At 39.2% G+C, this 24,604-nt stretch overlaps 1 protein-coding gene across 3 annotated transcripts in view; it reads left to right on the forward strand.

Moving 5' to 3' along the window:
* The window catches only part of RBMS1 (RNA binding motif single stranded interacting protein 1), a 213,718-nt gene extending 189,547 nt beyond the window's left edge, over nucleotides 1–24,171 (forward strand). For 2 of the 3 annotated variants that reach the window (XM_014599471.3, XM_019480352.2), the window contains exons 7-14: nucleotides 5,170–5,285; nucleotides 6,180–6,229; nucleotides 6,339–6,432; nucleotides 10,949–10,999; nucleotides 14,397–14,507; nucleotides 16,710–16,790; nucleotides 18,733–18,817; nucleotides 21,653–24,171. In XM_014599471.3, coding sequence (XP_014454957.1) covers nucleotides 5,170–5,285; nucleotides 6,180–6,229; nucleotides 6,339–6,432; nucleotides 10,949–10,999; nucleotides 14,397–14,507; nucleotides 16,710–16,790; nucleotides 18,733–18,810 — 581 coding nt within the window. In that variant the 3' untranslated portion in view covers nucleotides 18,811–18,817; nucleotides 21,653–24,171. The remainder of the gene's footprint in view (nucleotides 1–5,169; nucleotides 5,286–6,179; nucleotides 6,230–6,338; nucleotides 6,433–10,948; nucleotides 11,000–14,396; nucleotides 14,508–16,709; nucleotides 16,791–18,732; nucleotides 18,818–21,652) is intronic. The other variant, XM_019480351.2, reaches the window with a different exon arrangement.
* The last annotated feature ends 433 nt before the right edge of the window (nucleotides 24,172–24,604 follow it).

Consider the following 24,604-nt stretch of genomic DNA (forward strand, 5'->3'; position numbering starts at 1 on the left):
TTAAACTTGCCAGGAGTCTCTTTCTACCGAGCCAAATAGGAAGCTTCATTTTTTAAAGTTTAGCTGTTTTTACTCTACCCATGGACAAAGAATCTTACTTATTTTTAAAGTAGAAAACTAGATTTTCCTACTTTGTCCATTTACTTAAAAATGGTCCAACAGATTTTGTTTTGACTTTACAAAATAAATCTCTGACTTTAGTCAGAGAACTGCCACCAAAAATGTAAGCCCTTAAGAAACTTTTAAGCAAGTTTTGTGCAACTTACTCTGGAGCTTTATAATGAAAGAATAATGCAGGCTTAACTAAAGTGTTTACTATATGTGAACACTAGAATAATTCATTTCTGTATGGTTGGAAGCGTGCAGATATTTTCTGATGCCTTAATTTATCTGTTTCAAGCCAATATATTCCCCCTGCATCAAAATTTATAGCATCTGTTTTAAAATGATACATCTTCCCATTTCATTGGACAGTTGGACGTACCTTAAACAGAATAGTAAAGCAATATTATGGCTACTTTTCATTTTAGAAAATTGCTTCAATATTGTAATATTAGTTTATCCTTTTCTAACAGAAATTGGTTTTCTCTGGTATAAAATCATGAGCTTATAAGGATGTACCCTAAAATCTGGCATCAGGGAGTCAGAAGTCTCTAGCCCTAAATAATTCTATCTGTAGTCACACAGTATTGGTGCTTCATTCTTAGAGTAATACTATTGACTTCAGTGGGCATATTTGTAGAGTAAGATGCTAATGCTATAGGCAAGGCTTTCAGAATTTGGCTTTCATAAAATAACATCCATATCCTTCATTACCTTCATAGTGTACCTCGCTCCCCTGAATATAGAGAGGAATAAGACATTAGAAGCTACTTATAACAACAGAAAACATTAGAAGCAGAAATGCCTCTTGGCAACAAAGTCCATTTCACTGTCAGTGCAGCTTTTTTCCCTTTTGAATATTTTCCAGTTTGTCTGTTCTATCTGGGATCCTCAGCACTTCCATTGTGGGATTATTCTGTAGTCCCATAGATCTCAAGAGAATTTTTTTCCATAGCCTATATTTTCCCTAGCTTAATTTATCATGGTGGAATGTTAATTATCTTCCCCTTTCAGTGAATTCTTTTTACGTTAAAGTATGCTCTCATGGAAGATGCCAGATTTCTAGTGTCAAAGATCATCAGGTTTTTATTTATCTGTTGAGTATATAGAGTGTAGTTTTATGCAGCTTTCTTGACTAACATGCCTCATCTTCAGCTCAACCAGAAGGATAATCTGAGAGGGTATTTCCATCTTATTTCATATGAAAGACTGCTAAGAAGTATGTTAAATATCATATGGATATTTTCCCAATAGGGCCAGAGGGTTACATCACCAATTCAAGTCCTGTAGGCCAGCCACACACACAGTAATGATGTAACCACTACCAGTGTGGGCTGAATTTGAACCAGTAGATCAGAGATTTTTGCTGTGTTATCAATCCCCTTAGCTGTCCACTATCCCAGTTAGATGGATTCTGAAGGACTAAGTGTAGAAGGACCAATCGACTTCTGCATCTTAAAATAAAGAGGGTGTGGGCACTCATGGTATCTGTAATCATATATTTTGATTTTATTTGTATAATATATATGTGCTAACATTTTTGTTCTGGAGGAGCTGTCTTGCCTCTTAATCTGATGTATCCAGGTCCCAAATGAGAACCTGCAGTTTTTCAGATCCAGCCTTGTCTGACTAGGGAATCACCTTCTAGGGAAAGGCTAGAGGAGTCTCACAAAACTGCCTGGACAGCTCATGTAGCAGAAATCATTGGCAAAGAAGTGTTAAGAGCCAGGTCACAACAAGACTTCCAACCTGTGATTAGGGAAATGTGAGGCACAGAGAGGCGGAACTGTGCCTCAACTACAGGTGCTTAGAGACTATGATAAATTAGGACAGGGATGTCAAAGATACAGCCTGCAGGCCAGATCTGGCCAGTGGAGTCGCATGATCTGGTCTCTGGGTCTCAGACAGTGCCAGCCCTGGCCCTGTGCACTGCATATGGCATGCAGGGTTGGTCTGGTGTATGCTGCATGTGGTGTTGGACTTGATCTAGTGCCATGGGTGCTGCTTGCAGCACAGGGGACTGGTCTAGAGCATCTGCTGCATGTGGCACCTGCACTGGACCAGCCCCATGTGATAGCTCTGGGGCTGGTCTGAAACGGGCTTTGCTGAACACCAGAGCTTGTGCTCACGGCTGGCACAGAGAGCAGAGCTAGACCAGGCACGTGCCCTACACACAGCACAGGGAAGCAATCTGAGGTGTGCCCTGATCATGATTAATCTACTGCATCAAGATTAGGAAAGAGAAAACCCTGTGTGAAGCTGTAAATCAGTGGTGCTCAGCCTCTGGCCCATGGGCCAAATCCAGCATGCACTCATGTTATCTAGCCTGTACGGCTCTGTACAGGTCCAGAAGTTTGGTGGTGGGAGATAACTGCCACCACTCCACTACCACCAAATTTCCAGACCCACAGGGAACTAGATGGCCAGGCCCTGCATGCCAGATCGTGCTCACACATGGGATCCAGCACACAGATCAGCCCTGCCTGTGAACTGGCTGCATGCCACTCAGCAAGCACATGGGGCCAAAAAGGCTGAGCACCACTTCTGTAGGTGATCCCTTTTCTAATGGCTTAAATAATGGATGAAGAAAGAGAAACATGCTTAAAGATTTCTGACTGAAGATACAGGCTATGTTCTCTCAGCAATATCTGCAGGCTCCTGGCATATGTTCACTTAAAGGCACCATGGGATCTGAGCCCTGATCCTAACAGTCGCACCTCATGCCATGTCACATATGCATGGCAGGAGGCTTGATTTTGGGATCAGCTCTCAGTTGTGCTCTTTTTATTTGCCAGTGCAGGGGACTATCAGGCTTCCTCTGCCCCAGGAAGTTGAAAGCTGGCTGTCCATAGCCTGATGTAACCTAGTGCAGTCACGGGATCGGACCTGACAATCAACTGATTGTTGGCACTGGCACTAGGGCAGCTACAGACATGCCATTCATTGAGTTTTTAAGATGCTATACAAAACTATCACAAAAAAACAGTTTACGTTTTTGCCATTTTATGGCACCTTAAATTGGGCACACATTCATTGTGGAATACATGTAACATCTAAAGGCGCCTGTAGAGTTGTAATGGAGTAATTGCTAGGAATTCTTCCAGTGTCTGATGGCATAGGATCACCCAGCTTTGCCTCCACCAGTGAGGCATGACCGAAAGGGGGTAGTAATAACAGGAGAAGGAACACAGGGCTATGTGCTCTGGCTACTCTGGTCTACTAGAGAGAGCACCCTACAGATAGCTGTGGGAAGTTACTAAAACCTTTGAGATGTGCTACAATTTACACTGAGAACTGAAACCACAATCCAGAAAACTGAAGTTCATGTACTCTGTCCAAGTTTGCAGATGACACAAAGCTATGGGGAGAAGTGGACACGCCGGAGGGCAGGGAACAGCTGCAGGCAGACCTGGATAGGCTGGACAAGTGGGCAGAAAACAACAGGATGCAGTTCAACAAGGAGAAATGCAAAGTGCTGCACCTAGGGAGGAAAAATGTCCAGCACACCTACAGCCTAGGGAATGACCTGCTGGGTGGCACGGAGGTGGAAAGGGATCTTGGAGTCCTAGTGGACTCCAAGTTGAACATGAGCCGGCAGTGTGACAAAGCCATCAGAAAAGCCAATGGCACTTTATCATGCATCAGCAGATGCATGACAAATAGGTCCAGGGAGGTGATACTTCCCCTCTATAGGGCGTTGGTCAGACCGCAGTTGGAGTACTGCGTGCAATTCTGGGCGCCACACTTCAAGAAGGATGCGGATAACCTGGAGAGGGTACAGCGAAGGGCAACTCGTATGGTCAAGGGCCTGCAGACCAAGCCCTACGAGGAGAGACTAGAGAAACTGGACCTTTTCAGCCTCCGCAAGAGAAGGTTGAGAGGCGACCTTGTGGCTGCCTATAAGTTCATCACGGGGGCACAGAAGGGAATTGGTGAGGATTTATTCACCAAGGCGCCCCCGGAGGTTACAAGAAACAATGGCCACAAGCTAGCAGAGAGCAGATTTAGATTGGACATTAGGAAGAACTTCTTCACAGTTCGAGTGGCCAAGGTCTGGAACGGGCTCCCAAGGGAGGTGGTGCTCTCCCCTACCCTGGGGGTCTTCAAGAGGAGGTTAGACAAGTATCTAGCTGGGGTCATTTAGACCCAGCACTCTTTCCTGCTTATGCAGGGGGTCGGACTTGATGATCTATTGAGGTCCCTTCCGACCCTAACATCTATGAATCTATGTAGAGACGATTCGTTCAACTTACCCATCACATTTCTGTACAAAAATTGCAGCTCAGAATCAGATCCCTAGTCTTCGGTGTCCACAAAACAGTGGAAAAGTAAATAGAACGTGGTAGAACATACAGTGGTACCTGCTTGTAATGGCTGTCAGTTCAATCTCAGAGCAACTAAGCAGAAAATTTCCAATTTGCACTTTTACATGGTGTTATCTTGTTCAGGTCTTTACCTTAAAGAGCCAAGCCAATTTAAAATTTCCATTTTATCCTTTTTGCTTTGACTTGTTGCTACAAGTAACTCATGGTAGGTACAACTGAAAGAGAAAAATATTTATCAGCTTTCTCCTTTAGTTTAATTGGGAAGTTGACAGCATTTGCCTGTGATTAGTTTCTTTTTGTTACACAAACAGGCATCTGTCCAACACTTGGTTCTACACTGCGAAACCTATGCCCATATGGAATCTATCGGTTTTTAAATTGATGATTTCCCTTTAAAACACATTGGAAAACAAACAGCATACAAAAACCCAGAGAAGCAGTTTCAACTATTTAAATGTGTATGGATTTTTAAAAAAAAGTTTGATTCTAAAATCCCTCAAGTTCTGGATTCTTTAATTGTATGTTCTACGTATCTGGTACATTAAGCAGATTTTCTTGTAGGTTACTGCTGATCCTGGTGTTAAAAGTATAATTTTTATGGTTTTTTTATTAGTGAATTAAGTAATATTTGTATTTTAACATTTGATCACCATTTTTGTTAGAATACCTTAATAAAGATTATTAGGATTAGTAATAAAAGATTGTTAATGACTACTTCAATGTATTCCTTGCTTCCTTTTAGTTCCTGCAGAACCCTTATTATGCAAGTTTGCAGATGGAGGACAGAAAAAAAGACAGAATCAGAACAAATATATACAGAATGGAAGAGCGTGGCACAGAGAAGGCGAGGTGAGACTTGTAAGTCCTCCCTTCAGCTTCAGTGTGGGTGTGTGGTAATAAATACTTAAGAAGATGATAGGCATAGGAATTTTTTGGCTTGGCCTTTTGGCATATTGAGTGTGTGCCAACAACTCCTTCATGTCAGTTTATAACTTTATAAAATATTTAAAGTTACCTTTATTTTTCTTGTAAAAATGTCAAGATGTGAAGCATGAAATCCTGTCCCATTTCAGTCAGTGGCAAAACTACTAGGATTATACTCAGTATATATTTATATTTACAATTTCTGTCTGAAAACAGAACTTTGCCATCTATAATTGCAGTTTGGTTTATGCAGTGCTGAAATGGTTAAGTTGCAAGAATGCTATAAAAAAAATAGTTAAGGTCTAAATACAACACCGTACATTTTTTACAGGACGCAAGGTAAATATACAAATGCAGTGCAGTATGGCTTTTTTCCATCATATTGATGTAATCATTCTTAAATATTAATGTCTAAGATAATGCCTTCCCATGCTAACTGTCTTCAGCAAGACATACCTTTTCAAGAAAATTTGCAACTATAATTATACCTTGTGAAAAAGTGTGTTTCATTCATATTTATAGCTAATACATGCATTCAACATCCTAATTTAATCATATTTTGTGTCCCACCTCTTTCTTGCACGTACTCCACTTCTCACTCAGCAAATATTTCATAGTGTCTATTTGTCTCTTCATACTGGACGCTGTATTTTGAACCAACATTACTATTCAATAACTCTTTTTACTATGCAATTACTTTTGCATACTATTAATCGTTCCCCCACTGTAGGAAAATAAAATGTCACTAAAGAATAATATGTTTACAGAAAAACTCACATAAACAATTTACAAAGTTTTGTCAACTTCTTCATTTTTCTTTTTTTAAAGGCTGGAATGACACTTACTTATGATCCAACTACAGCTGCTTTACAAAATGGGTATGCCAAATAATAATGTTTAGTAAACAAATAAATTTTCTGCATTGCGAAAGATGCCTAAAATCATTACATTTGCAGCTTTTAATAAAGATTTTTTTGTATTTTCTAGATTTTATCCTTCACCATACAGTATTGCAACAAACAGAATGATCACTCAAACATCTATTACGCCGTATATTGCTTCTCCAGTTTCCACATACCAGGTTTGTATGCTGAGCTCAACAGTAAAAATGTTTCTAAAGACTGATGGTTATTTACTTGTTACTACATGTTTTTATTGGTTTCATAAAGTCTAGCATTTTTGTAAATAGCCCTTAAATTGTGCACAGAATTCAAATGAATGCAATATTATTCCTAACATATTCCTGTTTTTTTCCCATCATCCTTGGCTATTTTTTTTTTATTCTTATGTTTGCAGCAAAAATACCTTTTAATTTTTTGGTTTTGTTTTGATTTATTGGCTTTACTTTAAGGCAGGTGTGGCCAACCCATTGTATGTGTGCCACAAGCAGCACAGGCAGAGCTTCTGTGTGTGACACTCAACAGATCGGAGAGGGAATACAGCAACACGTAGGGCAGGGAGCAGAAAGAAGAGCAACAGATTAGGGAGCAGCACTCAGGGAGGGTGGGAGCCTACCTTGTGGTATACTTGCTATAAAGGTTGTCCCCTCACTGCTTTAAAGTATCTGTTAATTGTCTGAGTGCTGTTTAGGCTCTTTTTCCTTGCAATTCATGCTTCGCTTTCCATATTGAGAAGATAGGCACTTCGCTGCATTTTACTAGATGGAACTCCTAAATGGATTCTAATGTTCTGAGGAAAAGTCATGGACAGTATTGAATCAAGGGACAGTTATTTCCAGGAAAACATCCGGTGATTTCAAACTGCCATTTATAGCAAAAGTTGCTACTATCATATTGTCAGGGTTCTAATGCTACGTATATTTAAAGTGCAGTTTGTGTTTAGGGCTCAATCCAAAGCTTACAAAAGTGAAGAATCTTTCCTTTGATATCAACAGATACTGACTTTGAGCTCTTAAAGCACAAAAAAGTGGCAAGAACAAAATCTACATTCTCTTATGGTGGTTCCCAAATTTTGAATATGCTTTAAAGTCATGGACAAAGCAGCTATCACATATTTGATATGAAGTTTTCAAAAAGACTCATTTTTATTAGTCTTTATTACAGTTAACTGAAAGTTGGGTTTTAGTGCTGCTAGTGCAGAAGAATCAGTTACGTGTATTAATAATTAGTATCAGAAAAATGCTTGCACGCCACACCACATTTAGATATCTTACTTTATAATGTATGCAAGAGAGACTCAGAGGTAAAGTAGATTTCATCAAAGTTTAGTGTCAAGGTAATAAAAAGTCCAAATAAATGAAAGACCAAATAGGTGTTTGCTTTTGTTTGAATTCAGTATTAAGCTCTTATTTCCTAGCATAAAACTGAATGTAGGCCAAGGCTTACCATGGTGCTGCCATAGGTCAAATGCAGCATCATTCAGAGGGTCGGCACAAGGAGTGTTTATACTTGTGCTCCCAAGGGGGGGCTTTAATTAAAGTATCTGTAGTGTCTTGTGTATCAGTGTCCCTGCACTTCAAAATAACGGTGGGGTGCTTTAACTAAAGCTTGTCAAATTAACTTTTGCTAAAGTGCCCCCACCACCATTTTGAAGTACAGGGATGCTCATACATGAGATCCTGGAGTCTGCTGGATTGTGGTAATTGCAGCATGTCAGAGTAGCCTCACTGCTCATGTATAGGTGCCCAAGGCTCCTGTACTTTTCCAGTCCCATGTAAAGTCTGTATTATTCCTCTTCAGGAACTTGTGTATGGTTGTGCAGTTCCGTGTGAGGGGAGAGAAGAAATAACTTCTAAATCTGGAGGCTTCTTGCATGAGCTCTTCTCATTGTGAGGTAGCTTATTCCTGAAGGGTTGGTGCAGGGTGTTTGTTTTATATGAACTTTGAAGGTGACCTAACCTTTCTGTTGAATAAGTTTGTTCCCTGCAGACTGCTTCCACTAGCTTTTGATACTTTGTTGTCCTAGAGAGCCCATTATGATATTGCCTTTGGTATTCAGTAAATCACAGGAATTATTAGAAGTTGTCACATTCTTCCTCCTGTACCAGTGATTTCAGCTTTTGTCTTTTAATAAAGTTAATCAGTGTTAGTCTCACCAACTATTAGAGTGTATCCCAGATCTTTCCCCTTTTACTGCATATAAAAATTAAAATCTGACATGGAAACATAGGGAAATTACTTACAAATAAAGTGCAGGTTTGAGGGCTAATTTTCATTCAGATGTACATGCCTGGTATGGCATGTTTCCAAAATCTACTACTAACAGTATTTCAACATACATACCATTGGCCTCAGATTCTAGAGCAGCGATTCTTAACCAGGGTGCTTCAGCACGCTGCGGTGCCTTGAAAGGATGCTGTAGGGTGCCATGTAAAGTTAGCATTGTTAGGTGTACGAGCATGGTTCACAAGATAAACCCAGAAATTTCAAATAGGAATTCATAGTGTTAAAAAATTCTGACCTGTTGTGGTCTTTCTGAGTTCTTTGCAGTAGAAGAATTACTTTTATTTTTTCTGAAGTCAAAAAACGAGTGAAAACTAATTGCTGACGTTTTTTGAGGGGTGCCTTTAGTCTAACAAGGTTGAGAGCCGCTGTTCTAGAGCAGGGGTTGTCAACTGGGGGTACATGGGAAGGCCCCAGGGGGTACACGGCAGCAGTGTGGAGAAGCAGCAGGGTACTTGAGAAGTGTGCTGCCATGCGCTGCTGCCACCTGCCTCAGCCACTGGAGGACCTCCTCCCTCCTCCCCTGCTCATGCAGGGAGTACAGTCCAGAAGGGGTACACTCCTTAAAAACGGTTGAAAATCCCTATTCTAGAGAATGGAATAGTATTAACACCATTTGTACTCTGCTGTTCAAAATGCAGCATTCACTGGAAATGAAACTGAAAGAATAGAAGGAAATGGGTGTGGGCTTGGCAAGAGTAGTTTCAGAGTGTGAGTACTAGTTGTATCATAATTACTGATCTAGTCTTGCTAAAACATACAGCATTCTGTCACTAACACAATCAGAATTCACCATAAGAGCGTTTTGGGGGGAGATACAGATGGTTCCTCTTGAGTTGCAAAAAAACTGTTCTCATATTTAATTTTAATAAAAAGTTCTTGTAATAAACCTTTCTACAACTCTAATGTGCCGAGTTATAAGCCCTAATGCTGTTGTTATATGAGTAGGCTAACCAAAAGAGCAGGCAAAATATGAAACATTAGGTTCTTGAGTTTGTTCTCCTTCTGCTTTATGTTAGGTACATTCTACTTATCAAAAATATATAAGTCAAAAGGGCAGGAAATAGTTATCTTGCCGAAAGTCATTTAAGTCTGGTACTAGGTGGGTTTGCCTGTGCTGTTCACAGGACTTCAGTAGTTGCTTCAGGGACATAGTGAGTCTTAAACCACTAGCAGCCCTGATGAACCACGTTAAAGGCACAAGAGGTCAAAACCTGCCTTGCCCCACACATTATAAGAGACAGAGATTTAGTAACCCTGTGTTTCTAGCCTGCTTTGATTTCTTTGACAGCAGAGGCATCTGTGGAAGCAAGAGTATAGGTTGGTCCTTTAAACCAGGCTCTTTCAACCAATAAGCACATTATCTGTTACTAGTCTAAATAATCATTACTGTAATTATAAAAAATGTTTTCAAATTACCTGGCCACTGGAAGTCAGGTAATCTAACTTAACGCACATAGTCTCAGATCACATTAAAATTGATGAGCTGCTAACCATGGGAGGAGGGAAGAGGGGACAGTGCTCATCAGAATCCTCCTCTTTGTTCAGAGTAATGTATGCTGTTGGCCTTACGAGAAAGAAACCCAAGCCTTCTAATCTTTAATCTTGCCCCTGGGATAGGCTAAGAAGACTTTTTGGTATTTTTCTACTGCAAATCAGGCAGAAACTGTATCACAATAACTAGTCCTTTTATTTTAGCTCTGCTTTAAGATGACCTTGTAGCGAAGAGTAACCTTCAGAGGCTGGTTACTTTTCCCATTGGGATTTATAAGGGCAGATGAGCACCCCTTACTTCAACATGAATAGAAGTTTATCATTTCTGTCCACTTGGAGCTTTTCAGAATATTCCATAAAGTTTCTAAAACCTGCCCTAGAAATTACGTTAAAGTAAGTAAAGTATACAGCTCTGAGAGTTGTGTGCTGTGTTATGTCCATGTCCTTCTATTAGGCGTTAGTTTACACTTCCACATGCAGGCAAGGTTTATAAATAAGCATTTCATAAAACTAACATCTTTAGTCTATATTGTGCAGAGACTGGGTACATCGACACATTCATTAATATGCTTTAAGTAATGTACATTAAATCCAGTACCCCTATTGTGAGGTACTAGAAAAATGCAAGTTAGCCTATTTTAATATGCATTAGCTAAACAGCATGTTTTTCATGACATTTTAATGTGCATTAAAATAGGCTCATGCGTATTAGGATGCACGTGTAGACCCACCCACTGATGGATTTTAGTTAATGCATTAATGTGAAATTCAGAGCAGATGGAACAGAGCAAGTGACAGTGGGTAGGGGAAGGTTTTTTATATTAAACTTATTGCTGTACTATACTATATTTAAAGTGGGTACATTCAAGAAAAGAGAGGGTGTGACAATGACAATAAAATTATGCCTCATTTTTGTTGTAGGTTCAGAGTCCTTCTTGGATGCAGCCTCAACCATACATAATGCAGCACCCTGTAAGTTCTTATGCTTTCTTCTTCTGCTGTGGTCCATGTAGAGGTATAGAACACTTTGTAGCTTTTGGAAGATTTCATACCATGGCAAACGGATGAGGTCCCATTGTCTTCCTAGCATTTTGATTTTTCCAGTATCAGACACCATGCTTGGGAGGAGTTTGTGATTGCTTAGAATTGTTTCTGGGTCAGGAATGTTGTTACTACAAATTTTAAGTATATCAGCCTTCCTCTACCACCAGGAACTAGTTCCATCTCTCTTCTGACCCTCAGAAGAACATCTTCCTGTTAGTCTTACTTTATTTTCATGAAGCAGCAATGAAGGAGAGTAGTTTTTTCTCACTTCACTTGTCAAGAATAAAGTCAGCTACTAGAAAACTAGTGCAGTTCACGTTAAAGGGCGCCTGTACATGTGCAACAAGGCTGCTTCAATGTGGTATAATTACCACACTCCAGCAGACTCTGGCATCATGTGTATCTGTGCCCTCACACTGAAAAATGGTAGTGGGGGCACTTCAACTAAAGCTCGTTTGATGCTTTAATCAGCTCTCAGAGCCACTCTAATTAAAGCACCCTATCCTTTCCTCCCACCTCCCGAGCACTTGTATAAATGTCCAAAGGTGCAGGAGGAGGCAAACAGCCTAGAGTAGTGGAAGAACAGGTGAAGGATTACTTAGATGTTTTCAAGTTGGCAGGCCCACAGAAAATGCAGCCTTGAGTACTGAAGGAATTGGTTATGGTAATTACAGAGCCACTGACTATCATCTTTGAGAGCTTATAGAGATCATGTGAGTTCCAGATAACTGGAAAAAGGTAAATACATTCATCTTTAAGAAAGGGAAGAAGAAAGAGGATCTGGAGAATTATAGACCAAACCGTCTGACTTCAATAGATGAAAAGATCATGGAGGAAGTCATTAAGAACTCTAGAAGAAAACAAGGTGATCAGGAACAGCCAACATTAATTCATCAAGATGACTTATGAGGAAAGGCTGAAAGAACTAGGATCACTTAGTCTAGAGAAGAGAAGACTTGAGTGGGCGTGTGATAATAGTCTTCAAATATCTGAAGGGTGATCATAGAGTGGAGATTAGTCTATCCTTTGTGGCTGTGAGGAACAGGACTAGCAATATTGCCACCAACCTTCAGCAAAGGAAATGTAAATGGGATATTAAGAAGATTAGCATTTGGTGGAAGGTTAAGCATTGGAACAGGCTTCCTGGAAAGGATGGGGAATCTCTATCTCTGGAATTTTCAAGAGCAGGTTAGACGGACACTTGGCTGGGTTGTTTTAGTCAAGAATGATCAGCAGGGGGCTAGACTAAGGGATCTGAGGAGGTTCCTTCCAACCCTACTTTCCTATGATCCAGAGTGGTCATGGACGTTTACGTGAACAACAGACTGTTAAGGGTAGGGTAACGCTGGTTTCCTACTTATTTGAAGAGCTCTAAGATGAGTGAGGCCTTCTCCTGAATAGGATAAGCATAGACTGTGTGTTCAAGAATCCAGTGCAATGAGCAGCTAAAGTTATCAATGCAATTTGCTGTACAGTGCACAAATACGTTTTTACGATACTAAAGGAGGTCATGTATAAATGTACGTGTAGAGAGATATCACACATGTGGTGATACTAGTTATGTGAACTGTAGGTCCAATTTTTAAAATGTTGTAGCAGAGATCCCAAATAGTTAAGACTACCTAATTAACAGAAGAAAAATATGTGGTGTGAGAGAAAAATGGCTTTATAGGCAGATTTAGGATGACCTGCATAATTGGCCTATGGCTTCATCACACACAAGTAATACATGGCACCCCATATTTGTAGCATCTTGGTGCCACACTGTGAAGTATTCTTTATATATAATCCCCTGTCATATTTCCCCTCTTATCTAAAACTGAGCGTCATTGTGCCTCAGAATGACTGTGTTCTTTGATACTGACATGTGTATATATAAATGACTCATGCTTTAATATATGCACTGTCATGGGTAAAATGCAAATATATTTTCAAATCTAGTAAGGAAATTGCCTTGACTTTAATTAACCTTCCCATGCAGACTGTGAAATGTAAATCCTGTTAGCAAAGCAGTTTCTTCATGTGCAAGCTCACAAAAGAGTATTGAACCGTTATACCCTCTCAAATGTTCAGTTGATACATTTTTTCTAATTGTGCATTTTTTAAGAAAGACAAACACTTTATTTTACTTTTAACCAATGTGGTATTTTAAAAGTAAGGAATAAACTGGTAAATTATGTTGTGCAAAGCACACCTGTAATAGAGTGTTGTGCAATTAGAGATTCATTTTACAGGTGTGTAATTCTAGCTGGGTGAAATGAAAGATCTAGTTTCCTGACTTAAGTTTGGTTTTGGCTTCTGCAACAAGTTGTGATCTTTCATTTGTTTGCTTTCCAGAGAAGCTTGCAGTCTGCAGAACAGGAAATTCTTTCAATGTTTGATATGCCTCTGACTCATTTCATCTACACTGGTCACATGGATGCTTTTCTAGCTGTACTCAGTGCTTTTATTTTTTTAAGACCTGTTATAAAACACCAGCTCCTGAGTGCATTATAATTATTTCTATTAATTTCAGCCTAAACCAGCTTTCAGCCACACATATGCAAGTATACTATATTTAATAAGCTGTTTTTATGGGACATTTTACATGGAAAGTAACCTTTCTGTAGCCATCCATCTAAATTAACCCTAAGCATTCTTAAAAGTTTCCAAGGCACTAGTATGATCTGCTCATTTAGCAACTTCAAGTGCTTCAAAAATGCTTCAGATATGCCTATATGAGGATTATTAAAAACATGTGATAACAGTGTAGTTAGCCTGCCTTCTGTCTGGCTTCAGACTAACATAGCTAACTATCTCTCACTGTCTGAAACATAAATCTGTGCAGCCAAACAGTAGTGTGTGTGCATCATTACAATTATCCTTCACAAGACAGTGACACAAACATTAATTTTTAGCTTCCTTTCCTAAAAGAAGGAACACTAATTTTAAAGGTTTGCAAATACTTTCATGACTTGAGCTCAGATGTGGATTAACTTTGAAATTCAAAAATTGGATTTGTATCTAATCAAAATGACTTTTCAGTCAGCCCTTTTCAGCGGATCTCACAAATGCAGCTATGCATCAAATAATCTTGTGTCTCTGGAAGATAGTTATGGAACTATTCAATTCCCATGTCAAAATGCGTATGTATATAAATCAGGTATCAGGGTATAAACGTATATTGACATCTTTAGGATCTCTTTTGGGACTGTTTACCAATGGTTAAAGAAAGCTCTTGGTATACCCTTGGAAGGAGAGCCCCTAGTTAATTGCTCTACCCAGAAAGAAAGGAAATTGAAATCTACACTGTTTAATTCTTAAACTTTTTTTTTGTCTTCTGTAGGGTGCTGTATTGACTCCCTCCATGGATCACACCATGTCACTACAACCTGCATCAATGATAAGTCCTCTGACACAGCAAATGAGTCACCTTTCACTAGGCAGTACTGGAACAGTATGTGGCAATTTTAATACAAAACACAGTTTATACAAAAGGAAAATATTATGTCTAGATTACAGTATATGGCCACAGACAGGTGTTCATTTCCCTGAAATAGTTACTGGTAGAAAAATAGCCTGGGTGTAAGTGTGTGCATGTGTTTCAGCCCCTGGCTGGAGAGCTGGACAGGTGAGCTGTCCAGCCTGGGGGCAGTAGAGGGCTGTTCCCTGGGTCACCCACCCTTAGGGAGCCCATTACTTGATAGCCTGCCCTCTTCTCTGCCTAGGAAGGGGTCAGGCTGTCAGTAGGCCATCCCCTGGCTTTTAAATTGCCCTGCGTACAGTCCAAATGGGCTGCACGTGGGGTAATTTAAAGGTAGAGGCACAGGGAAATGGGGTTTGGGAAAGCCTCCGTAATCCCAGTTTCTAGAACCCTGGCTTTTAAACTGTGGCCTGTGCCACCCAGCTCGGTGTCATGGGTGGTATTTAAAACCCATGGGGCCAGGAACCTTGGTGAAAAGAACATTCCTGGTTCCTGGCCCTGTAAGCCTTGAAATCAGCTTCCTCACCACCCAGTTGGGCATCGTGGGCAGTGTTTTGAAGTCCATGGGGTCAGGAACTGCAGTGGGGAGACCTTCCCTGGCCCCTGGCTTGGAAACGCTGGGAATTGGGAGATTTTGGCCCACTGTCCACTCCAGTCTCCTCCAGGATCTCTGTGGAGACCAGTGGCCCTGGGCCAGTCTCCATGGAGACTCTGCCCACTCCATTCAGTGTCCTGGGGTGCCAAGGCAGCAGGGCTGAGGCTGGTAGCAGGGCATGCACTTGCTCCCGGGAGGGGCAGTGAGGACTCCTGGAAAGCTGAGGCCCTACCCACCTTCCCTGGTGGTGGATGTTGAGCTGGGGCTGGATAGGATCAGTTGCCCCTGCCCCTAGCTTGCCCCCCACCCAGCCCACAAGATCTCATCCAGACTTTGAGTGAGCAGGCCTCCAATTAATTGTCCACTCCTGTTCTACTGGGAGAACAACGATTCTTGGTAGAAATATAATGCCTGTGAGTAGACTATATTTGCAACTTAATAGTTTGGATTTTATGCGTTTTTTTCCTCAAATAAATTGTAGAGTGCTGTCTCCTCATTGTCATATGAATTATTTGAAGCAGATCACTGATTAGACAGGTTAATGCACTAATGAAAGATTCATTGCAGATAAATAGAACAGAGCAGGTAGATGTGGCCCAGTTTAAGCAATTTTTTATTCTAGAACTGGACTTGAGGCAGAATCAGTAGTCTTGAGCGTCCTACACAAAGGTCAGTTTTGTAAATAAGATTGTATGATAAATGTTCATAGATTCATAGAATATAGGCTGGAAGGAACCTCGGAAGATCATCAGGTCCAGTCCCTCTGCACCAAGCAGGAAAGATAACTGGGGTCATTTGTCTGACATGCCAATATTTGATATACTAAAAACCTCTTTAAATCTGTTAAGTTCTCTTCAGTGTTATGTCTAGAATACTAGATGGTAAATTATGAAATCAAGAAGTGCCTGCATCAGTTCATTTCTTACAAATTATTAAAGACCCAGGCGATGATAATTCTTGCTCATTGTTGATGTAAAACGGATTTAAACCACTGACCTAAAGGACTGCCATGAGCTGCCTGGTTGGAAATATATTTCTAGTGCTAACAAGCATATGTGCACTGTATTAACAAGAACACGTGGTGCACTTTACCTGAAAAGGCTTGGGCTCTTAGCACTTCTAAAAAATAAAAGCTTATGCCCTCATTGCACTTCTGTACGGTAAAAGTATTATTCCCAGTGTTTACAAATTGGGCACTGAGGCATGGAGAGATTAAGAGACTTGCCCTAAATGATTGGTAGAGCTTGTCCCAACTCACCCATTTCTTACCCATAAGATCCTCCTTTCTTACTAGGCATGTACTATCTATAAAGATCAGAATGTATATAGAAGGAAAACACTTAACCTCTTTGTCTCTGAGGCCAAAGTTGAGTGTCTGTAATAACACAAGTGGTTAGAATATACCTTACCTTTCTACACTGTTTATTGATTTTGGAGAAAGCAAGCTTGCTCTGAATCTTTTTTCTTGCTGAGCACTCACTAGCAATAAAGATAATATCCTGATTAATTTGATACATTCTGAATAGTCTAAAGTTGGCATCAGATTTTATCTAAGATTAATGTATTGTTTCTCTCTTTAGTACATGCCAGCCACAACAGCTATGCAAGGAGCTTATATTCCCCAGTACACACATGTTCAGACAGCAGCTGTTCCCGTTGAGGTAGGTACCCTTTATAAATGACAGGCTATTACAGTCACAGTTGTGAAACTTGTTTTTTGTTGAAAAATTATTCTGATGACAACCTTACATCATGACTTGCCTTTGAGTACGATGTAATGTAATAAAGCTAGAAGGGCAATATTTTCAGCTTTTGGGACTACGCCAAAGGATGCTCGCACTTCCAGTAAAAAAAATTCCTTCCAAGCAGGGGTGCAAGCCAGTCATGGTTAACTTGTGAAATGCGAGTGACTCTTACAATTCCATGGTGAGTTAACCCCTCATTTGGTCTCTTTCTGGATTGGATGGACACCCTTTTCCAGTTGAAGGCCTATAACTTTCTCAGGACAGAATCTCCAATTTGCAAGTATTATTTATCCATCTATTGGAGTACAACAGACAAGATGTGAAAAGTTTAAAAAGAGCAGGAAGTCAAGATGCATACTGCCAGACCTTTCCTTGAAGGCTTAAGTAAGCCAGGCCTGGTCCCAGTGCTTCTTTGGCATTGGTGCTGGGTAAAGCAGACTGCAGGCTCTTACTGAAGTGTCATATGAAGATATCCGAGCTAATTCACTTACCAGGAGCAGTATAGCCACTTGATAGTGCTTTGCCCAGGCTATTGTACCACCTTCTTAGTGGAACGCCATGCAAACATGCTGTTTCTGGGCTGGTTCAAGTATCTTTTCACATTACCATATAATGCAGTGTAGACAGACCTGCACAGTCTGACTTGGTTCCATATTCCCCTTCTTCCCCTGAATTCAGAGGTGGAATATTGTGTGCATTTCTGGGCTCCACCTTTTAATAAGTATATGGAAAAAGTAGAGAGGATCCAAAGGCAAGCAACAAAGTTGATAAAAGGGACTGATATACAAGCTTTGTGAGGAAAGTTTGGAAGAGTGTGGTATATTTAGTCCGGGGAAAAAGCAATTAAAGGGGAGGTGCTATAGCAGTTTTCAGATGCATGATAAGCCATCAAAAAGAAGTTGGAGAAAAACCGTTCTCCCTTGCCACACATGATCTGACACAAGTCATGGAGAGAAACATGGGTTCATTACCACAGAATATTTAAATTAAATCTAAGAAAAAACTTGTGAACTGCAGTGACCATAGAAAAATGGAACAAGCTGGGAAATTGTGGAATTTTCTTCACTGCAGGTGGTCAGAAATTGGATAGGCATAGTTCTGGGATGGTGTAGACATAGCACATCCTTAATCTTGTGCCGGTAGTTGGACAAGATGACCTCTTGATTCTGTTTTTGTCTGGAGACACCAGAAACCAGCCAGTACTGTTAATACACCTTATGCAGGATGGAAGCAGACTTCCAGCAGTGTTCATCATTTTGTCCATTGAGCACTGGCAATTGACTTAAAAGCCACTCCCTTGTTCCTGAGGGTATGCATGAAGAGCTACCATTGGAATTAATCCTTAGTATTCCAGACAGCCAGCCACATCAGCCTGAGCTATGTACACGGTAGTTCTAATACAGAAATCCACATCCTTCACACTAATTCAGAACACAAGGGGTGGCTTGTAAGGGCTCACAAAAATATTGGAATTTATTCACTTACCTTTTTTTAAATGTGTAGTCCTAGTTTGTTAATCATATCTCACTGTCTAATTATCACTGCAGTGGTTTAGGAAAAGGAAATATACACAATAATTTTATGTTTAATTAGAGTTTTCAACATAAATAGAAATAAAGGCCAAGGTGGCAAGTGATTTAGGTTGTCTCAGATTTGAAGTACCTAATTTGAGAAATCCAAGAAGAGCCTGATTTTTAGAGGAAATTTTTTGCAACTTTTTGAAGAGCAGGCTCATGGAAGTACCTCTCTCTAGCTGTGCAATAAAAAAGGCATCCAAAAAATCATTTAGGAAACCTAGACCCTAGCTAGTATTGCCTGACTTTTTGTCTCAATTCCTCTTTTTTCCCCTCTTTTGCAGGAAGCTAGTGGTCAACAGCAAGTTACAGTAGAGACGTCCAGTGACCATTCTCCATATACGTATCAGCAAAATAAGTAACTGTGAGGTAGGGGCTTGTCCTGTCAATATAAAAAGAGATGAATTCAAAAGGAAGGAGTACCTTTAAATGTTACAATATGCCGCATACTGCATTTTATCATGTTACTTATATAATATTAATAGTTTAAAGCTAAAACCAAAAGTCAGTTTAGATTTTGCAAGACTAAACTGTTAGTCAAGTGAAGGCTTCAGAATTAGACCATTAATGAATTATCTGCAGTAATTTATTACTAGTTGTTGTTTTTTTTAGCATGGTAAGACTACTCCACCATAGCTCAGTCATTTTGGCTTCATCAGTGCATCTGTGGATGGTAACAGATACATACAGAGAAAAAACTTGCAGCTCCAACCCCAGGGAGAACTATACTGTTAAATTAATCCCTGGATTCTAAGGGTTTGGAAGTGGCTTTTACCCTGAAGCACAAACCCTACCCCAGAGGAATGAAGCACTTGGATTTCCCAAGGAAACTCTTGCTGAGTTTTCTTTGCGAAGACTCCATTCCTTTCTCTTTTACCTTAGAAAGGAGCAATCTGGAGAAGAATTTGTGCAGTAAATACTAGTTCTGGTGCCATTCTGAATTTGTTTCAGAGCTGGTTATTTTATTCCTTTTCCTAGAGCATGTTGCACATATTCCTATTTGTATGTGCTTTCTTTACCATGTATTCATTTATAATATAAGCCTTTCCACATAACACTGTGCTTTTCTAGGTTGCTAACAAAAAGGTTGTTTGCAGCCACCATTCCAACTTTCCATTCCTTCCCTCCAAGACCTAAGCTTCCAGAGTTTAGTTTTTCTCTGACTCATCTGCTTTCCCCACTGGATACCATGCACTTTGATTGCATAAAATTTTATCAAGTTTTGCAAGCCTTCACACTGAAAGATTTTCATTCTCACACAAACTGTATCTCCTGCTTCACTGTTTCTGTGCCCTGAAAGCTTTATAAAAGTGTGCTTTTATAGTCTCATAACACAAGCTCATTAGAAATCTTCTGGACGTAGCAGTTTTGTAATTGTGCAGTTTTAAGAGTTTCTCTTCACGTGACCTTCTCCTCAAAATGAAATCCTGTGTTCCCACTGCAGATTCATATATGTACCGATGCATAAATTTCATGATTACCTTTGATTTTGCAGGTCCAGTGTTTTATGTGATAACATTGCTCTCATCCCCAGTATCCAGATAAGAATTTCTTATATATTCAAGAAATCTAAAAATTGTCATATAAACAAATGCCACATTCTGTATAGTTGACCATGCCTGATTGTACTTTACACTGGCCAAATGCTGCCCCCACAAAATACTGAAGTAATGGGCTTGTACAACCCCACCATTCAGGGGAGCTGGGAAGATGGAATCCTCACCATCTCCGTTGCCCAAGTGTTCAGAGCTCTGGCTCCCAGCCCCCCAGTTCTAGGCTTCTGGCAGATAGATAGGCCATGACCTACTCCTGTGTTGTGGGCCTGTGGAGGCTGCAGCTTTTCCTTCCAAGCAGTTATCTGTGGCACACCAGAAAGCAGAGTCCCTCGCAACCTCTTCATGCCCTGCCCCTACCAAGAGATCAGTGTCCTTTCCATCAGTGTGGGCCCTTGCATGTTCACAGAGCATAGGAAACAGCAGTTGGCCTCTGGTACAGATCAAACATGTTACCTGGCTTATTTGAGTCATATTATAATAACCACTTTTGCAAACACTGAGCATTCCCCGTAAGTCAATCATGCACAAGTATAATCCCTTAGGAAGCACTCTAAGCAGTATTCATGTGCACTGCAAGTCCGTATGGTCTCTAAGTGATGAATAGGGCTGGGGTAGTTTAACATTGCTGAACTGATTTGTCTCAGCATATACTGTCTGATTTGTCTCTCAGGAGTGCAATAAGAGTAGTTGCCATTTAAAAACAAAACAACATTTGACAAATACACACTGTTGTTTGTTCTTCTAAATTTAAGAATCAGTTACCAGGGTATAAGTGTTATAGGCAAATGATAGCTTTTTAATTAGGCAGTGGAACATATGAAAGTTTGGCCTCCAGAATAATTGGCTTAATCTAGTCTTGGTGTATGTGATAAAGCAGTGCCAAATATCTTTCAAAAAATTGGCTAAAACTTTTTTTTTCATTAACTCGGAAATATTCTTTTAAGTACCCATGGCACTGTAAGTTCCAGTTTGTTTATATAAAAGCAGTGCCATGGGCACTTAAAATAATAGTTCTGAGTTAATGGGGGGGACAAATATATATATATATATATATATATATATATATATATATATATATATATATATATATATAGTGTGTGTGTGTGATTTGTTTCTGTGGTCACTGAAACAGGCCATTTTATAGATATATAAAATGAGCCTGCTTCTTCAGTGACCACTGAAATTAATGAAAAGGTTTTCATCAGCTTTAATAAACATTATAGTACTCAGTTAAGTACAAGATTGAGCTTACTCTCCTACCTTCACATGGCAGTTGGTCACTTTTTAAAAATCCACAGAAAAGTAGCTTAACTACAGGATCAGGCCCCTAAATCCTCAGCCTTCAGTGTGCAAAACTCCCACAGACGTCAGTGGTATTATGTGTGTGTGTGCGCGTGTGTGTGTGTATGCCCATGCGTGCACATATGTCGAAAAAAGAGGAAAACTATGAGACAAGTTTGCAATTTGTCAAAATTCGGGCTTGGGAGATAGCACCACCCATGTTCAGCTTCCAAGTTTGCACACGTGGACTCACTGGGTCTTAAAATTGTGCTTGAGATATGAAACAATTTTAGGTCTTAGAAGTCTGTCTCAGAAGAATGAATTCAAAATGGCTTTCTGCTCTAGCTCTGACCTTTCTCTGTTGCAGATGTCCAGTGTTGACCTTGCCTGGAGAAGGGTGCAAAGGCTGAAACAATCATGGATTTTACCGATCAATTGTGCTTTAGGAATTATTGACAGTTTTGCACAGGTTCTTGAAAACGTTATTTATAATGAAATCAACTAAAACTATTTTTGCTATAAGTTCTATAAGGTGCATAAAAATCCTTAAATTCATCTAGTAGCTGTTCCCATGAACAGGTTTATTTTAGTAAAAAAAAATTTTTATCAAGTGTTACGACGCAAAAAAAAAAAAAAATTCAAATTTCTGGGTATGCACAGATGACCATGAAGACTTATTCACGTGCATGACAGAATTTGTGTTTTGGTTTATTTTTATTTTGTTTGTTCCTTTTTGTTTTTTTGGGTTTTTTTAATTGTATGAAATGGGTTTTCTGAAGTTTAAAATAGTAAAACATCTAAAATGATGTTCTGTGCTTGCAGTGTGTGAGTGTTGCTATAGTGCAGTGTTGCAGTTATAGTGTCTGTTCTCCTAGCTTTCTGTTTTTCTTTTAATGTAGTGTGAAGTGTCTTATCCTTTTCTATAAATTCCAATTTGCCTTAACTCTTTCAATGCTGTAGCTGTTTCAGTAAGTAGTCCAAACTAATGGTGTAGAATGCTTTGACCAAATGAGCTGGTCTATTATGCCTTGTAAAACAGCAGCATAGGGCTTTTAAAAGGTAGTCAATAAAAATTGCTGAAAATTTGGCTTTTTTAATGTGTAGTAGGTGTTTTTAATGATTTTTCACATAATATGTAAGGTAGTGAAATGCAAGAGGGGAAAAATGTTTTGTGTGAAACACATTTTCTGACTGGGGAAATTTTAATAGGATAAATTGTTTGTAAGGCCATATGCCGATAGTTTCCTCTGGTAGTTTGAATGATTTAGGAACTCTGCTGTATGATGCAATGTAAAATCTTTTTTTGCCTTTTTTCAGAAACTAACTTGATGTTCTAGTTTTAGCGTAGGTAGACTGGGGAGTCTGGGGTGGGGATATCACAGAATGTTTTTGTCCTTTCTTTATACTAATGATAGTGCTTTAGAATGATGATTGTGCTGAGACCTAGCAAACAGAAAATTTGCTATTACAGCAAAATGGCAAAAAGCTAAAGGACTCGTTTTCAAATATAAGCTGAGATGGAAGTAGAAGCATAATTGATTGGGTACTAGCTCTCTATAGTAGGTAAATAAAAATAAAGACTTGGCACTTTTAAAGGTAACTTTACCAAAGAACAAAGAGCCAGTAACCAATAATTCTGATTTGTCTCAGCATTTACGTCTTCTGTACTCTTTATTTTTGCCGGACCAGTTTGCGGTTAGGAGAATGTGCCTTTTTTGTACATTTGCATTTAGGTTTTATAATTTTAATTGATGTATGGACACAAAAAGCATGAAGGAAGACTTGGATCCAAGCAGTGCCACACTTTACATCATCACTACAAGTGTTAAGTGTAAAGAAAACCAATTTTGAAACTATGAAATTCCTGATTCATAAATACACAGTTATTTGTACTTTACATATTAGATAATTCACTGCTATTAAAGCTCTTTTATTACAATTGCATATGTTTTAAATCAAATGATAAGTTGTCTTCCAAAACTGTGTACTTGTCTGGTCAGCTGTATATGATCAGTTATCTACCTCAGAGTTTATTTCCTTTTGTATTGGGACAGGTTGCTGGCCCTCCCTGTTTCCACAGACCAAATCATCCTAGCTCAGGAGCTAGGGCTAAGCAGTTCTTTCTTTCAAGTATTTTTTAGTTTTAAATTTTGTGTGAGCATTGGAGTATAGATGTCGGTGACATTTCATAGTTTCAAAAGTAAATTGCTGCTCTGAGAAGTGTAGATTCTAGTGAATTACATAGTCGTAAGAGATGTGTTTTTGTTTTTTCTTTTTTTAAAAAAAAAGTTGTGGTATTATTGGTTCTATGCTCCCTGGAATATTACTGCTTTGTTAAAAGTCCAGACTTCCTGCAGCACCTTCCCTGTATCTGGTCTGTTTCCAAACCTGGATCTCTCACTACTTGATATTTTTGCATTAGTCAAAACTGCAATATGATAGCTGTATTAGAGGGAGGGAAGAGCTGCTGCTAGAAGTGTCTGAACTAAGTGCCATACTCATTGTCTGGGTAAGATTTGGGAAATTTAACCTCTGTACATAAAGAAATAATCAGTTACGTAAACATCACATAGTAGACAGCCATTAAATTATAAAAAAATTAATTTATGAAGAAAGACCTTTTGTACAGATTGAAAAAAAAGATTTTCATAGAGATATCTATATGATCAAGAGAGTTAATTTTTTATTTTTGTTTTACTAGTGCCACAAACTTGCCAGTGGTAACTTATTTGTCCGGTTCAAGATAACTCTGTAGTTTTGTTTACTAGGACTTGTTGTTAAACGCCAAAAGACATTTTTGAACTGTACATTTGATTAGATTGTTAGCTTTTTTCTGTTTTATTTCTTTTGAAAACTTTTGAATAAAAAAGATCCAAAAAATGAAAATGTTCTGGCTTCTTTTTCATTATTCCTTCTTTATATCTGTACTGTGCTGGTTGGGGTGGGGGAGGAGGGGAGCCCAAACAGATCATTATAGAACCTCAGGGCAAATGCTGTTCCACAGGTTTAATATTTATATCTCTCTAAACATGTTTCTCTCCCATACTGCTTATGTTTTATGCCTAATCGGAAAGCATGGTACAAAATTCATGGTTTTTCAGGGAGTTAAATATTATAATTATTTTTATCATCTTATTATTTAATCCAAGATGATTTCAAATTTCAGATGATCCCATCCCCCCCACAATAATTAGATTCTATACATGGAAAATTATATTTATTTATAATTTTGCATGTGTAGAATCTTAATTACTGGATTGTTGTCTTAATTTTGGCTGTTCACAGACATTTACTTAAAGGTGTTATAGGATCTATTCCA

This window comes from Alligator mississippiensis, chromosome 4, assembly GCF_030867095.1.
Source record: "Alligator mississippiensis isolate rAllMis1 chromosome 4, rAllMis1, whole genome shotgun sequence".
Taxonomy (NCBI): domain Eukaryota; kingdom Metazoa; phylum Chordata; order Crocodylia; family Alligatoridae; genus Alligator; species Alligator mississippiensis.